The following is a 17,106-nucleotide window of genomic DNA, read 5'->3' on the forward strand; positions in this document are numbered from 1 at the left end:
CATGGGAACAGTAATTCAATATGCAAAGGATACACAAATACAAGGTCCAAGCATAATTATAAACTCCCCTCACAGCAGTTTCATTCATGCTAAGTGGATTCTTGGTTATAGCATTCAAAATGTTCTCCAATTGAAAACAAAAACAAACCCCCCAAGAGATTACCTGCATTAAAAACACTGTACATTCTTTGCAGTTTGAAACTCACTGGAAAAAGGAAAAAAAAAAAATACTCGAGAAGGATTCAGTTGCTCAGTGCTTTATTTCACAAAAGAATTAACATCTCAGCAAACGTGTAGTATTGTACTTTCCACATATCAGCAGAGCCCAGGCAGCAGCAAAATGTTACTGTTCTCTATGCTTTACTGGGTGTTAGAAGGAAAAAAGTAAATTGAGCATAATGTTCAGCTATAAATATTGTCAAATACATCCCTGTTTTCAGCCTGTTTTAATTAAAATAGATCTTATGCTGCCTCCTGTTGGTCACCTACAAACAGAAACATCTAAAATTGATCTCCACATTAGGAACTGCAGTCAGCACATTCTATAGCCTATACCTTACCTACTACCCTATATTAACCAGAAGAGGTAAACTTTTCTTCACAGAGTAATACCCTTAAATACATGGGACCCAGAAAATCTACTTCATTTTGTGAATATAATGAATTTATAACAAGCAGTAAACTGACTTGTTATAAATGTATTAAGAATATAGAAAGCAAATTAATTAGTCCTTAAATAATAATCATCAGATTTGTGCAAACAAAATCAAGAAAACACCTGAATAAGTGGTATTTATTTTAACAACTAAACCAGTATGATAACATTACCAAAGTGCCATAATGTTTTGATAGCATTCTTTTAAAATTAAGATTAGCCAATATTAAAATTCCACATACAATATATATTATCTTCGTGTATATTATACTGGTCATGCTTATAATGTATTCTGTGACATAAAATAGAATACTATTAGAAATATTTTGGTTACATTATTTAAGTGCAAATAGTAGATTATAATTTTACATGCATTTTGTGTTGTTTAAACATCACTGTTTCAGTGAGAACATACATAATCATTAATCTAGTTACTGACTATTTTTAGAGGAAGGTACTTTTTCATAAAGCTTTAATTCAAAGAGCTTTGAAAAGTCGTAAAAGATACTAAAACACTCACTTTGCATTAATTTTGTGACTTTTTAGTTCCATAAATGCTGTGTAGACTGAAAAATGTTTGATCCAGACTACAACAGTTATTAATGCAAGTAATTCATATTCTTCTGTGTAGTTCACTGAGATTTCTCACATCTTTAGCAGTTAATCACAGGGATTTGAACATAGGTCCTTAACTTCTATCATAAAGCCTGTTTTTAACCATGACTTCCTAACGCTTCTGCTTCTTCTGCATTCAGTTCTGTTAACAGATTTTATACTTTGTATGTGGAAATGTGGCAAATGATCCTTTTTCCTTCTGTGAGAGCTTTAGTACAGGTTTACCAGCTTAACTGCAGAAAATCAGTACCATTTCACAGTAACTCTTCTGTAAGCAATGCTAGAAAGTAACTGACATTACTACATTATTTCCTGATCGCTGAGTAAAAGCTCAACTCCCTGTGAAACCCATGAATGATTTGTCAAACTGGGAACTGCCATTAGTTCCTGCACAAATGTAGTGTAAAATATTAAAGCAGCATGTCTCTTTTCCAATTCAGCTTCAGTCAGTTTTCACTGTCTACACTGAGGAATTTTTCACATACGTCATTCTCTGTCTGATGTCAGACGCCAGTCTGACAGCAAGTAGCTGGATGGAAGAGTGCCAAAAAGATTTGCTGTAGGGAAAAACTTAGGGGAAAGAGCATCACCTGAATGATTCACTCGCTTGCTGTTTATGTGATCCAGCAACTTGGTCATGACAGTGGCAGTTCAAACACTCTTGCAAACCTCTGTCTCTTCCAATTTGCATAGCTATTTATGTCCATGTACTATGGGCATAATATGTTATGTTTCTCAATGCATAAATTGCATACTCATATTACTCAGGTATGAATAAAACACAAATACACAAGCAAAGGTGAATTGGGCCTTGTATTCCAATGATGTGACAAGTTGCAATAACTAATAGTTAATGAAGTCTCTACGCTGCCCTGAGTAGCTTCATTAAAACTAAAACTACCATTTTCCTATGTGTTTGGTCTTTTCCTATTGTTTCAGTAAGTAGGAATAGTATTCTTCCTCTCTCTACTCAATACATTTGCTTTGCACTAACAAAAAGTAATTGTGTCCCAATATAAAAATACTTGCATTTCAGTAAGGTGAGTGTAAAGGTTACCAAGCTACGTTTAGTTAAAATATGATTTGGAGACCTATTATGAAAAAAATCCAAAATAAGTTTGGAAGTTGCCTGAAATACTGTAGCAAGCTACTTACTTCTACAGAACTGACACACATATTAGTATACAGAAATTACTGAGTGGAAGGGTCCTGCTCTATTAACATGTTCTCCAAATGTACATGATTTTATTTTACATACTTAAGAAAATGGTTATGATGAATGTTACCTAAATTTTATAAAGGTATCTGATAACAAATTACAGAATCAATCACAGAATCAGAACCTTCCATTGTTTACTGTTCAAAACAGAAGCATGTTCTAGGCAATATTAAGCTTTAAGCATTAATATTCAGCTTGGGTTTTGCAAAAAGTACATGCAGTAGTGATGTGATAATGAACTTACCACAGTTGTCTCAATACATGAAAGATGTCTCTGATGCCTCAGTAAATTTTATTAATGATTTAAACTGTTTGAAAAGATGTGATTAAATGTTTAGAACCATTATTCTGTCTGGCAGAAGACAACCTTACTGCTTTCACAATACTTACATGGAACATAAAGGCTCTCATTGTCCTACCTGGATACCTGGTAAGAAAGGAAATTCTCAGGCTGTGAAGATTACAAATTAATTTATGAAACAGCTAATTTCAATGTTCTCCTGTAAGAAAGAGGACTGACTTTGTAAGCATGAGATCAAATTTACTTCACAACTTATGGCTAGACTAATATTAGCACTAAAAGTCCATTACAATTTTAACATTATCATAGCTGAGTACTTAAAAGTTTATCAAGCAATATATTGTGTAGTGTTTACTGTGTAATACTTTAACATCTAAAATTACTATGAAGTTCAAGATAAAGTGTTTTAATTAATTGAAACCATAAGAGATGATTTCTTACCTCAGAAATACTATTTACTATTGACTTTTAAGATGGGGTGCAATTTCGTGATTTTGTATTTGCTAGATACAAACTTTTCCCATAGTTAACCGAAGGAACAGCTACGATTCTTTTTACAGCTTGCTGCTATAAACAGTCTAGTGACTGCTTAGTAGGTAGCACTGAAGACTTCAGAGGTGGAAGACTTCTGTTAGAAAATATCCTGAAGTGTTTTTTCTTTAGTTAGCAACATGACAGCAGCAAAGATACCGCATGAATCATCTATTGTGTAGAATCTTACCTACCCTGCAGTATGTTATGGAAGTTTACTTTGCCAGAATTAATGGGATGGGAACAGAAAGTAAAGCTAGTACTAAGGCACAAGGATGGAGAAAAACTGGTAAAACTGAAGAGCCTGAAGTAAGATGACAGGAATTATCAGTCTCTTCAAGTTAGATACCTGGTTTTAATACTGTGAAGGTCACTTTGGCTCTTGTCCTTGCTAAGGTCATTGTGATAAGATAAAGCTGACAAGGAATTCCTCTTGCAGGTTTATGAACATAGAAAATCTATAACACTAATGAAAATGTCTTTTAAACTTCAGTTACATAGGGAAAACAGTATCACAGTCAGTTTCCTCATTTAGTAATTTGTCTATTGGGACAACTGTGAATATTACAGAAATAATGGCACATATTACACAACTAATTACTCATGAATACTCCTTTTGGAAAATTGATATAATTTTGAAAAATATTCTGGTAATTACAGAGAAGAGTTATATATAAAATTAAGTAATACTGTCTGTATAACGACAAGCATGAATGACATTTTAATGGGCTCTTCCAAAAGCAATCCTACAGCATTTAATTTAAACTGAAAATTTGAACAAACAAGTACCTATTTCTTCATCTGTAAACTAATACTTAGAAACTGTTCTACAGCTTGTGCATTTAAATAGACTCTTTTGACTTGGGAGTTTCAAAATTCTCCAGAGCAAATCGTCAGTACCGGTGACCAGGGGTCCCTGTATTTATTAAACTGAATGACCTGACAGTAAAACTCAGTTAAGGCTCTTGGCATTGGTGAAACTTCTTCCCACTCAGACCTACTACTGTGGTAGACTTGAACTTCATCTGTGATTTCTTCTGGAGCATAATCACCACCTAGTATATAAATTTTGTCTTCCGTCCCAACTGCCCCTGCATTAAAGCCAGCACATTCAAAAGATCCTTCCCCTTTCCAAACACAGGTTTCTGGGCAAAAACTGTAGACCTTGTAGGTGGAGAGATCACATATGTACAATGTACAGTTCACTGGAACAGCTTTGATTAGAGTTGCGTGGAAAAACTGCCCAAATTCTGCTACAAGCTCAGACCACTGATCAGTCATGGCATTGTACTTAAAGAAACAGTCAAGAGATGGATTAAAGGCATCAGTAATCTCTACTTCTGAGCCAAGGACATAAATTATATTCTGGCATGCACTTGCTTCTGGATAGTAGATACCTCTTGGTAACTGGCTTACAGATTTCCAGTCTTTGGAAAGAGGGTTATAAGATTCTACATCCAAAAGACTCCGAGTTTCTTGTGCTCCTCTGGTCTTTCCACCTATTACAAAGAGCTGATTTAAGGTTACAACAGATGTGTGCATTGTCCTCGGTTTTTTCATAGCTGACACTATGGAGAATTCATTGCTGACTGGACAGTAGCACCAGGTTTGGTCAGTGGCATCATGAAACGGTTCAGCAATATGGAGCCTGACAGTCCTATAACAATTCCCCTTGCATCCTCCAGTTATAAATATTTTTTCTCCATAGCTAGACAAACTTGACCCTGGTAGATCAATCATGTGCGTATGTGGTAGTTCTTTCCATTTATCTGTTTTGATGTTGTAGCAGAATGTATGTCTGTTTTCTCCATCTTCATCAGTTTTATGAACAAATATATATTTTTCTGTTGTTGAAGGACGTGCATCTGGAAACAATCCACTGAAGTTCTGCACACTTTTAACTGCATCATTGATTATTACTGAGCAATCAGCACTCTTAAGTAAGTGTTCTTCAGAATGTAAAAAGTCCTGCAAAGTCTTTTCAGGTAACTGGTGCAATCTCACTTTTTTAATCAAAATAGGCAGATATTTCTGCCGTGTTTCTAAGTTGTGTTTGGTCCATTGGAGAACAGCTTTCAACACTGATTCTTCCTCAGGGACATTTAGTTCATCAGCCTCAAGACATTTTTGTAATATCTCAAAATTCATCTCCAAGAAATCACTCGATCTGAGCAGCAATGAAAAATGGTGTTGTACAAAATCTAGAGCATGATCAAACAAACGAACAGACCCATAACTTTCTGATAGAGAAAGCAACTGTAAGCAATTCACAAGATCAATACTTTTTATTAGGAAGTCACTGCAAGCTTTGGAAAGGAGTGAAACTTGAAGAAATGATGACAGTTGGAAGAGCATTTCCACATTATCATTGGTTATCTCCGTTTTTCCTGTGTAAGCATAATCAAGAAAAGCTTTCACTGCCTTGGGTGATAGGTTACTAATAGTAACATTGCCATCATCTCGTTCTTTCATATTAACTTCAAACATGGCTCTGTGAATAGAATACAGAAGATATACACACACATTAAAGATTTAGCAAACAGACAAGAACACTGATGTGGAAGGAGACAATCAGGGGCATGTAGTAATGTGGGCTGGTCTAAAATAGGTATAAAATATGGAAGTTCTTATGTGAACAGTGAATTTATTTGGTGTGTTTGAAGAAAAAAAAGTGATTGATGATAAGAGCATATTCAAAGTGATGGCTTAACAAAAGCATAGCAGCACCTGTGTTTTGTATGGATTTTCACAAACAGTGATGAAGTCTCCAGCTCTCAATGTGAGATAAAATGTGAAAGTGCCAGGACAGCATCAGTTTCAACTTTAGGAAAGGAAGGCTGATTTAAAAAATACACAGTAAAAAAGGCTCCATGACTTAGGTCATGCAATGTGGATGAATACATAAAATTATGTGAAAAAAAAATGGCAGTCTGAGCAAATGGCCAGACAGGTGATGGGTGTAGTCCTCAGAAATAAAAGTATGTGAGGGGTAAATGAGGAGAAAAAACACAAGGAAACTTAATTCTTGATTTAGAGTTGACAGAGAGATGTATGCATACAGGCCAATGTCAGAGAAAAAAGGGAGGTTTTGACATATGATTGCCTGACACAATGAAACTGTGCAGAAAGTAGATTGTGACTGAATACAAAGATGACAGCTGAAACTGTGGAATGACTATTGATCAGGAGATTTGTGGAAATTTTATTACAACTTTAACTGCTTTATTCTAAGTATGTAATAACATTTAACTCTTTTGCACAATCTAACAAGATAAAATAATTAAAGTTTTACAAGCAGGTAAGTGCTGGCAAGAGAACAGTGCTGCAAAATCCCTTGCCCTGCCCTCTCAGAGCCTAAACCTCAATCTAGGATAGCAGTGGCTTCTGAATATGACACAAGATAATAGTGAAGGAAGAGTCAAATAAATCATCAAATACAAAGTAGAGAATTTGGATATTAATATATGATGGTCAATTCATATTTAGAAAAAGTGTTCTTTTATATCACAGTTCCGTTATACACTAAGTATCTCTGTTGTATGGGAATTTTTTAGAATCCCATCCTTTTCTGAAGCCAAAGAGGAAAAAAAAATCACTGTGTACAGCACATACTCTTTAGGACATGAACATCATGTAAAGCAGAAACTTGCCTGACTTCCCGAACAAGAACATAGTATTTCAATAAAACACCTGTGTCTCAAAGAACTCGTTGCATACTAAGTGGTGACCCTTATAATCCTTTCTGCATTAACCCATGAGCTATGAAATCTCTAATTAGGGAGTAAAATAGCAACTGAACAATACCAGTAGAAGAAGAGCAATGTAGGAAAAGGCTTTGACTCTGAAAGCTAACAAGGAAGGATCAAAATGTCATGGTTTACACAATGAAGCCAAAACTAAGAGAAGTCCAAAGGCCAAGGAAGACAAAAGGTGTTCCATTTTAAAATGTATATAGTGGACTTAGGTACTTTTTATTCCTTGCAAGTAAAAAAATGGTCCTTGCATTCCAAGAAAACTTATGAATCTGATAGCTGCTATTATCTACCGTATCAACCATTAGGAGCTGGGAGAGATCTCTCCTGGCAGATTTTAACTCAGAGTCTATAGCTAATGAGAAGGACACATGGGTTTCCATGTGCTTAAATTCCATTCTAAAAATTACCACTGGAAGCTATTTCATCCTAGTATTTCTTTCTACCAGATCATCTTGGTGCTGTCAAGCAGTTAAAGACAAATGAAGTAGTCCTGTGTGTCAGAGAAAAAAACCAAATCTGCTCCTAAAGTGGATAAAGTGCTCATTTCATCCACATCTCTTCTTTTTTTCAGTAATTCTTAGAACACACCTACTATTTTGTGTCATATATGGCAGACTCACTTAAACCATGGGATGTTCCAGGACATTTGAAACTAACACTCACCTATGTATGGGCAACTGAATCAAGGCTATTAACTCATTCCCAGGAGTCCATTTTTTCATTGTTAGAGTTTTAGCTTTGTTTTTAGTAAACTGTATTCAGAAACACAGTGTGGAACTGCAAGTTTGAATCTTTCTAATAAAAATGTTAACAAAGCTTCTTTATAATATAATATACTGTATGTGAGTGAAGGCTGTCCCTTAAGAATACATAGCTTTAAGCACAAGAAGGAAGATGCATTCCAGCTGAAAGGCTGAAATCTGTAGGTTAAGAAAAGTATGCATATCTGTTTAAGTCCTCTCAAGATGATCTCCACTATACTGACCACAAAAAAAAAAAACAGTTCCATTCCAAAGTTACGTAAAATTTATCCACAATTGCTCAGTACAAGATGTATTTGCAATCAATCTGTTATATTTCACAATATAAATATGTCAAAGTACATAAACTATCATGCAAAAAAGTCAAACAATATCCTTGCAGTCCTTCAAGTACTGGTATGGGCAACAGGTAACTCTTAAACATACATAACTTTTGTCAGTTCAACCTAACAGCAGAACCACACATTTATGATTTGAAATTTGTATTTCAGAGTTTTGACTGCTATCAGAATCTGATTCATAGAGTTCTCATTGGCTTTTTGAAAATACAAAGAGCTGTATCTGGAATACCCTTAAAACGATGTTTGAATGCTTTGCTCAAAACTCTGCAGATATATGCAAATTGTGATAATTCTTTTAACTTTTTAAAAAATTTCTATTCCTTCCCTCCCTCCCAGAGAATTTAAAATATATTTTCTGCAAACTCATGCCAAAATTAGGTTTACCTGAAAAAATCACTGCATGCTGCCAGTACACAACGATGACAGGGAATTATTTCATCTTTCACAAGAATATTAAAATCAAAAAATGTATTTTGTTCTCTGAACTTTTGTAGTACTTTTAGAATTTGTTGTCCATGACCTTCAGCCACTAAGGAATTGATTTTATTTTCAGGAACAGAAATTCCATTGCAAATAGGTCTGCTAATGTAATCCCGTTGATTTGCCATCTTTTCTTCAATCTATTCCTGAAATGGAAAAATAAGTAAATGATTCTACAGTCTTATTATTTAAAAAAATCAAAATAAAATCAATACACCATAAAACAAACAAAGAAGTTCCCACATTGAATTTAGTTTGTAAATCATATGCACAGTTAAAAATTTGTTAAAAGTGACTTTTATATTGAATTTGATAATATTATTACTTTGTAAAATATATTCATACTGTGAATTTTGAAAAGTAAATTATCTGCCATACATCAGAGAACAATTCTACAGACAATACCCACCTGTAGGTAATTTTTCAGTAAAGTCCACAGGAAACACATCAAGGAGTGTGTTTAAACTGTCATTTAAGAGAAAGACTAGTCCTAGGCTTACCCTCAAAAAAACCAAAATTCTTACAATTTTATACAAAATTAAGATGGAAAAAGAAAACTTCGTTACATATTTTACATTCCAAAAGGCTGATCACTCTACACCTTGTAGTGAAAGGGAGACACAGGTTATTATACTGCATCCTAAGGGGATCCCCACTGTGGACTGCAGTAATGGAATACAGACAACACCAACAGCCTGGCTGAGTAATGGAATTGCTGGGGCTCACCAAATAGGGTCTCTTAGGAACAGTTTGGTGACAGTACACCTTTAGGTGATTAGTCAATTTAAACTGATTTAGTCATGTACCTCTGGTCTTGTTGGGAACCTTTATGCTTGCCCACTCTGAGTTTCACTTACAGTGGTGTAAATTAACTGGCTTTAGAACACATTTAAGACCATCTCCCTTTCAGCAGACGAGTTTGTTTTTTCTGGTGAAAATCCCTACACTGAAGTGTGTTTTTTCTATGGTAAATTGGTTTTAACTGTTTTTTACAACAAAAATATTTTATTCTACTTTGTCAACATAAAGAAACTTTAAACATGAGTATATTTTATTTACACCTATTTAAAGAGCTATTTATATATTGCAGATGCATAAACTGCCCTTACTCCAAATCTGAACTGCCTATTTTAAACCTTAAAGAAACATTTCATTTTTTATTCCAGGATTTTGCTTCCACAATTCCAAAATCTGCAACAGGTAATGGCCCACCTGAATTGACAGGAGACAAAAAAATCTAAACAAAACCCAGAAACAAGAAAATGCTGATTTTAGTTTTTCATTTTGTGCAAAGGCTCATCTAATAACACGATATATTCAGAGCAAACTAAACCATCAAGCAGTCTTCTTCATGTGAGGTACTTTCACAGCAGACTGATCTATAGTTTATCTAGTCAGGTAGCTCCAACCACAAATAGACCTCCATGTCTCCTGGAAGAGAAGAGATCCAGTGATCTTGCTGCCAGCACTGGCACCCTTGGAGCAGGCATCTTCTCCTTCCCATGGCCAGACAATCTCAACGTATTCACTCTTTCCATTCTAAGCCTGAGGAACTAGGAAAATACAGAAGAACAAGACCACCATTTATTCTGATAATGTATGGCCTCATAAACCCCAACTTCTATAAATCATAAAACTTTTTCATATGTCAGAATTCTCTAGAATACCCTTTTCTTATTAATTTAAAAGCCTGCTCCTCAAAATGCTGAATCTTCAAAAGCAGAATTGCTTCAATAACATTAGTTTGCTACATTTGAAAGAAACCTTTTTTTAAAAAGTATGTGAATTTCAAAGTTTATTTGGCATCATGTAAAATAACATGTCTTCTAAAAGAAATGTAAACCTTTCTGCAAAATTCTGGAACTGACAATAGATACTGGACATTATTCTCCACTTACATGTAATTTCTATAGCAAGCTCCAACCTACAATGTGCTTTCTGTAGATAAAATTACCAATTTCAGTAATGTTCACATTTATATTATGAACATGGAAACTTCTACTGTAATCCAGTCCAGTATGCTGTTTTAGACAAGACATCATATGATCACTTTCATACAAGCAATCGATGTTTCAGAAAGTTTTCTTCTACCACACTATTAGCACAAAAATTCTATTCCATTGGTGTAGAGACTGTAAACCTCTTAATTACATAATCAATTTATTAATGCTTAGATATATTTGTTCTTCTGTTAAAATTGTTATTTGACTTTTTTTTCCTTTATATATTTATTCACTCTTACAATTATCAAGAGCGTTGATACCCTCTCTCAACTTTTATTAGACTGAATAATTGTCAAAATTTCCAAGGTCATTATAAGGCTGAGTTTCTGGTTTTCCTTATTATTTCTTGCAGTTTTTTCTTTACTCCAGTTTGATCCAAAATTTCTTTCACTGATACAAGATTTCTTGTACATTGTGGTTCAGATCTCATCACTGTCACACTAGTCCAATTTGCAAGTCATCTAGTGCATCCTAATCGTAATCTCTAATTGCAGTATGTAATTATTTCCTTAAAAGCAAAATTTAGCAGTGTATCTTTACTGTTTTTGCCCATGAGTAAGGAATGTAGTAATGAATACTGTGCAATGACAGCCCAATTCACCCTTCTCTCCATTAAAAAAAAAAAAGCATATTAAAAAAATTCAATTTTCAGGTGTCTTGTAGCCAATTCCTGACTCATTTTATAATTTTGGTATTAATGTACCACTTCACTGAATCTGTTGATGATTTTAGAGCCCTCCAAACTCTCTTAACAGCTCAGCTAAAACTCGGTATGTTAAACAAGGCATTTATAATTGTTTCATGCATTCTTCCACAAAGCCATATTAATTAATCAGTATGTTTTTTTATAAATATTTGATCATCTCTGGAAAAAGGGTAAGAAACATAGGGGGTGCAGATATATGCTGAAGAGGTCTGCAGCTCAGGAATGCTGGGGAACACCTCTCCTTTTATTTGCCCCATAGACTCCCACAGGATTCCAATTACAAAGCCTGTCGTCATGAGGATTACCAAGAACAAGCTGCAGTAAATGGCCATTAGAGTTGGGATCTCTTACTCTTGCTTTTTAAGACATGTCTGTGTGCTGTTCAGCAACCAGCCTTGCAGCCTCTCCTGGAACATGACACAAGTACTGCTGTACACGATCCAATCTCTCACCACTTGACAAAGCTTTCCTGCTCACACACTGGACCTTTACAATCTTACACTGATAAATGCCCCATTAGCTATTAGACTGCTTTTCTGAAAAAAAAAAAAAAAAAACAAGAAATAACAAAGTGGCAGTTGATAAAGGCAGACGAAAACTATTCCAAAACTAAACTCCCCTAAAGTTAAAAGTTAAACAATTGCCCTGGCTTATTTTAACTGTAAGACACCTCAAACACAAAGCCAGTTGGCTGACACAGTGAAAACTGATACAACCTCATGTATCAGGTCAACCTCATGTAACAGGAGTGGGGGACATATATGTACCTCTCAAACTACCTGTCCAGGTGTCCAGTTGAGGGGCCAGGCCGTTCTGCATGCCTGACAGTCAAGTGGCAAGCAGTGGCCAATCTGTGCAGGGCCACAGAGCAGCCAGCAGGGATAGCAAGCTACTTTTGGCCATTACAGTGGATGAAATAAGGGACCACCTGGGAGCTCTGAGGGTAAGAGCACTCTGACGATCTGTCACAAAATCTGGGTAGCAAGCACCCAGACCTCATCAGCTGTGCTGTTTATGAGCCCCTCTGTTGTAGAAACATACTGGTTTGGGTTGGAAAGGCTGTAAGGGATCACCTACAATTAAAACCCTTTGCCAGTTTTAACACTGTCCTTTTCCCAAGTGACAGATATAATGCCAGGTAATCACACTGAGAACTCTGATAAGAATCCAAATATTAGATATACACACATTCCCCTTAGTATCTCAGCATTGTTTAGAAGCTACGAGAAAGTGCTTAACTGACCTTAATTCCACGTAAACAGCTGCCAAAACCTCACTGGATTTCTAATGGAACATTTCACTTCACCAATACTAATGCTCCCTTTCCAAAGATAAATGGAGAATGTAACATATTTATGATTGTGGTTGAGTTACTAATCCTTCTTAAGTGTTGTTATAATTCGATTCCTAGAAAACACTGAAATATTTAATTTATTTTCTTATACTTTTCCTTTGGAAAGTCCAAATGACCTTTAGACTATGAATTTAATAACCTGGATATATGCTGAATACTAGATATTATACTTGGAGACTATAAACACAGTATATTATTAAACTCATAAAGGAGACCAAAAACATCCAGGACAGACATTTCCAGAACATACAGGCATACACTAAAATCATAACCACTGCAGTACACCTCCTAGAAATGATTTTCATTTCCATTCCACCAGATCTGAAAGAGCAAAGCAAACATAACTGTGAAGTGACCTTTAAGCAGAGACGAACTTTTGTTTGTGCAGAATCTGTTGTAGTTCCTGCCAGAACAGGATCCTGATCAGAACATACTCACATAATGTACATAGATTAATAAACACTTCTGTTGAAAAGATTTTGCTAAACTAACAGTCCAAATACCCTTAGCTGCTACGACTGATAAATAAAATGATTAGAGAAGTTTAAATATCCTAATGAAGTTGAGAATGGTGGAAGATGTGCAATTATTTCTTAGTGAATAACCAAGGAAACTATATCAAACTAGGGAGAGGATGTGTAATAACAGTGAAGGCATGAACACCCAGATGAGGGTCCAGAAACAAAGTGGCAAAGCCTGACACCAAACTGCTTTATCCCTTTACAACAGTGAGGTAAAAATATACATAAAAATATGTGTGACTTTGAAATAGCCTAGGGAAATCTGTTTTGTGGAAGTACTAAACACACATAAGAATCACAAATAGCTCAGCTTGTGCTGTGCCTGCCTGACAATAAACAGGACCAAACCCTTGGAATGGGGACTGAGGCTCAAGACTGTTCCGAGCACAAGGCAGTGGCCATTCAGAAATTTCAAATAACATTGTGCAGGTAGATGCTCTCTCCTCTTCCAACACAGCTGGTAAAACCAGTTCAAATTCAACCCTGACTTGGTACTTTATTATTTACAAACAATTGCAAAACCATCTATTCTGCTTTTACCAGAAAGTACAACACAGCTGTGCTAAAGCACTCATCAATTAAAAAAAAATTAAATATTTGTACTTCATTATGAGAAATTAATTGTTCTTCAATGGAATATTACGTTTATTACATGGCCTTATCTCAGCTTGGATAGTATGTCTTGCTAGGGAGCAGGATTTTAAAAAAGGGAAATCTAAGAGCTGGTATTTAACAGAACATTTTGTGTACCTAGGATGAAAGAATTAAGCACAATGAAGATGAAGAAATTGTATCCATTTCCCTAAGAACTTTCAGGGTTTTTTTCATACAAAATTTAACTGTGCATTAATATACTTTTTGAAAAGGTCAAGATCACCATTCTAAGATCTAGTATTAAAAGTATTATATTATTGAGTCAACTGTATATCCATCAAGATGATTTGCTATTTTCATTCCTTGTCCATTCAAAAGGAGAGAAATTAATGACTTGTTAGTAAGTTTTAAAAACGCCACCCTACACTACACATCTAATTCAATATTCACTAAGGTGAGTATGAGGAACAAGTATCTGTAGGATTTGGTGACACTTCTAATTGCTGACTGAAAAGACAATAGTGGTTTAAAATGTAATTAGATTATAAATACTGAGTACAAATTCTGTGCTTTTATGTTCCATTAATGTGTTGATTGCCACTGATTGCCCAAGACTGAAAATACTAAGAGAATTGCAAGTTCCTGCCTGTAAATTTCAATGCAACTGAGTCTCATAGGTTTTTGACAAATAACTGAACTTCAAAGAAAAATAATATTCAGTCAATCATTTTAGGACAAGCGAAAAATGCAAAGGACATTTTGAGACATTTAATCCACAAAAAATGACATTTATCAATAATAAATGTTGAGATAGTATTCTCAGATTGAAAGGTGACACAGACTTCAAAGCTATGTGTTCTTTAGCAGTGATAAAAAAAATCAACATGATTAAAAAACCCAATTGGAAGTAAGGAAATTGCACTAATTCCTGGAATCATTCCAAAAGTGGAAGATTCCCACTCTGCAAGCAGGGATCATTAAATGCATGCTCCCTGACAAACACATGAACCCATTAAGATAAAGCAGTAATCACTTAAAAGAAGTAAAACTGGCAGGATTTATGCTAAAATTATTTTTTTTCAATTCACCAAGTTATTTTGCAAATTATTTTCTTAGTCAAAAAAAAAAAAGATGAACTGTAATTTTAATTTTCAGAAAAAAATGGAACTAAAATGACATACTGTACTTCCAATAACTGCAAATTCAGTAAAAGAAAATGTCAACTTTTAACGACTTCTGTAGTCTGTCACTTTTGCATGTGAATAAAATGTGGTTTTTTTCAAAACATGCATGCAATATTGAGCATCATTAGAGAATAACTTAGCATATCTTATTATAATAAGATGTTTAAAATAAAGATGTGGGTTTATATTGAATACATCCATAATTATATTACACACTATTCAATGTATCTTGAGCTTCAGTTTACATTTCTGCAGGAAGCTCATTAAAAAAAAAAAAAAACAATCCACTAGTGAAAAAAAGTTCTACATGTTTAAATCTGTTAAGTAGAGAGCATGGACAACCCAAATCTATCAAAGGCCAAACAAGCCAAACCAGAAGGATTTTTTGGAACTAGGTAAGATCCACAATCCATTAGTATTATCACCTATAAGTAACTAAATATACAAAAGGCCACAAGTTCTTCAAAGTATACAGAAGACAAAGTTTGAAATGTAAGCCTCAGCTACAGTTTGATATTGGTGAAGAGCATTTTCCTGGGATTTTTTCTTGACTCTGTTAAATCCTCCTCTGCTGCCAGTTAACTTTGTCTATGGGTTTGGACAATGCATAAGATAATGCTATTCCTTGCTTTGCAAAATCATGAACAAAAATAGGAATAATATTTTTAAGTAAGTCAAATGCCCAACTGATTCTTTGATTAAGCTTTTTTTTTAAACTGCTGTGTTTAAATTATTTTGTGAAGACCAATCTATACTCAGCTATAACTGAGACTTATTCTAGACAGACAGGCCTTCTGCCCGTGTAGAAACATCAGTTTTCCATATTAACAATGAGCTGGCAATGCTAAACAACAGCAAAAAAGACGGATTGTAACAAATACCTGCAATAATACAATTTTCAGCATTTTTGCATCATATGTACATGGTCAGTAGAAGACGGATGTAGTGTAAGTAAGTATTTCTAAAGGCAAGCAACAGAAAGACGGGTTGTAAATTTTAAATAATTTTTCAGCCATGGCTCAGCTCCAGAACCAAAGGGCAAGCAAATTTATTACCTTTTGAGGATTTATAGATGACCTATATTTGAGTGCATATGGGAATCCGATTTTGACAACCATAGAAACTCTTAACAGAATGAGCAGGGGATACAAGAGGCTTTTGTTCGGACACATCCCTGGGAGCCAGAACGCTGCTCGGGCGATGCAGCGCGCTGCCTCTGCTCTCGGGACAACCAGCTCCCCTTTATAGTCAATAAAAGGCGGCCGGAGCCCAGCCCGCAGCGGCAGCCGTGCCGGGGGCCCGGGCGGCTCTCCAGCAGGAGGGATGCGCTGCCGGCCACACCTCAGCGGGATGCGCCAAAGGCACAGACGGGCCGCGCATCCCCTGTCCTCAGCGGGGCGCGCTGCCACCAAGAACCTCCTCCCTCCCCGCTCGAGGGCACAACCACCTCCCTGTGCCGCACAGGGCCGTGGGAGGCTGAATTTAGCGAGCAACTACGTTCTTGGTACCATGGCCGGGCTTTCGGCCGCCGCCAGCCTCACAGCCCGGCAGCAGCGGCCGCCATGACCCCCGCCCCGCCCGCCGGGGGATGGCAGCGCCGCCAGCGCCCCGACTGCGCATGCTCACCGCGCCCGCGCATGCGCCCCGCGGCGGCCCCGTTCATTCTAAGGGAGGATAATTCTGACAGGACGGGCGGGATGGGGCAAAGGAATCCCCTTCCCTCGCAGCGCGGCTCGGCCGCGGCATGCGGCGCTCCTCGCCACTGCCGCCTCTCCGCAGGCAGCCAAGCGCCAGTCCCCCCTGAGCGCTCCCTCCGAGCAGCGCGCACCCACCTGCAGCCAACACCCGCAGCTCACCGACCGGTCTGGCCCTCCCTCCGCAGCAGCCACGCCAGCAGATTGGCTCCTTCCGGCGTCATTCTCCTGCTCCTTGCGCTCGGAATGGCTCCGCCGGCCGCCACTCCAGGTGAGAGCCCGCCCATGGCCCTGAGAGGGTTCCTCTGACGACACCGCGGGTGCAGCTCCGCCGCAGGCACCGCCTTTTCTGATAGGTCGCTACCTGGCGCATTCCGCTGTCACTCACGGGG

At 36.7% G+C, this 17,106-nt stretch overlaps 1 protein-coding gene across 5 annotated transcripts; it reads right to left on the bottom strand.

The window, feature by feature from the left end:
* Window positions 1–241: 241 nt before the first annotated feature.
* On the bottom strand, window positions 242–17,077 carry KBTBD3 (kelch repeat and BTB domain containing 3). Of its 5 annotated transcripts, none has more exons than XM_079300035.1 (5): window positions 16,076–16,564; window positions 11,719–11,903; window positions 10,079–10,211; window positions 8,563–8,804; window positions 242–5,812 (listed from the first exon to the last, which is right to left on the bottom strand). In XM_079300035.1, the coding sequence occupies exons 4-5, from the start codon at window positions 8,784–8,786 to the stop codon at window positions 4,192–4,194; spliced, it is 1,845 nt and encodes a 614-aa protein (XP_079156161.1). In that variant the 5' UTR covers window positions 8,787–8,804; window positions 10,079–10,211; window positions 11,719–11,903; window positions 16,076–16,564; the 3' UTR covers window positions 242–4,191. The 5 variants fall into 5 exon arrangements, with proteins under 5 accessions (XP_079156161.1, XP_079156159.1, XP_079156160.1 ...); XM_079300033.1 differs by having other exon boundaries at window positions 9,871–10,211; XM_079300034.1 differs by lacking the exons at window positions 11,719–11,903; window positions 16,076–16,564 and adding an exon at window positions 16,853–17,077 and having other exon boundaries at window positions 9,068–10,211.
* Window positions 17,078–17,106: the final 29 nt, after the last annotated feature.

Source organism: Erithacus rubecula, assembly GCF_903797595.1.
Source record: "Erithacus rubecula genome assembly, chromosome: 1".
In the NCBI taxonomy this organism is placed as follows: domain Eukaryota; kingdom Metazoa; phylum Chordata; class Aves; order Passeriformes; family Muscicapidae; genus Erithacus; species Erithacus rubecula.

Bases quoted from the DNA above. Each gene is read 5' to 3' on its own strand.
- KBTBD3 (XM_079300036.1), bottom strand. From the start codon at position 8,786: ATGGCAAATCAACGGGATTACATTAGCAGACCTATTTGCAATGGAATT. The intron at 5,813-8,562 runs GTAAACCTAATT...TTCTATTCACAG, and splicing joins GCATGCAGTGATTTTTTCAG to AGCCATGTTTGAAGTTAATA.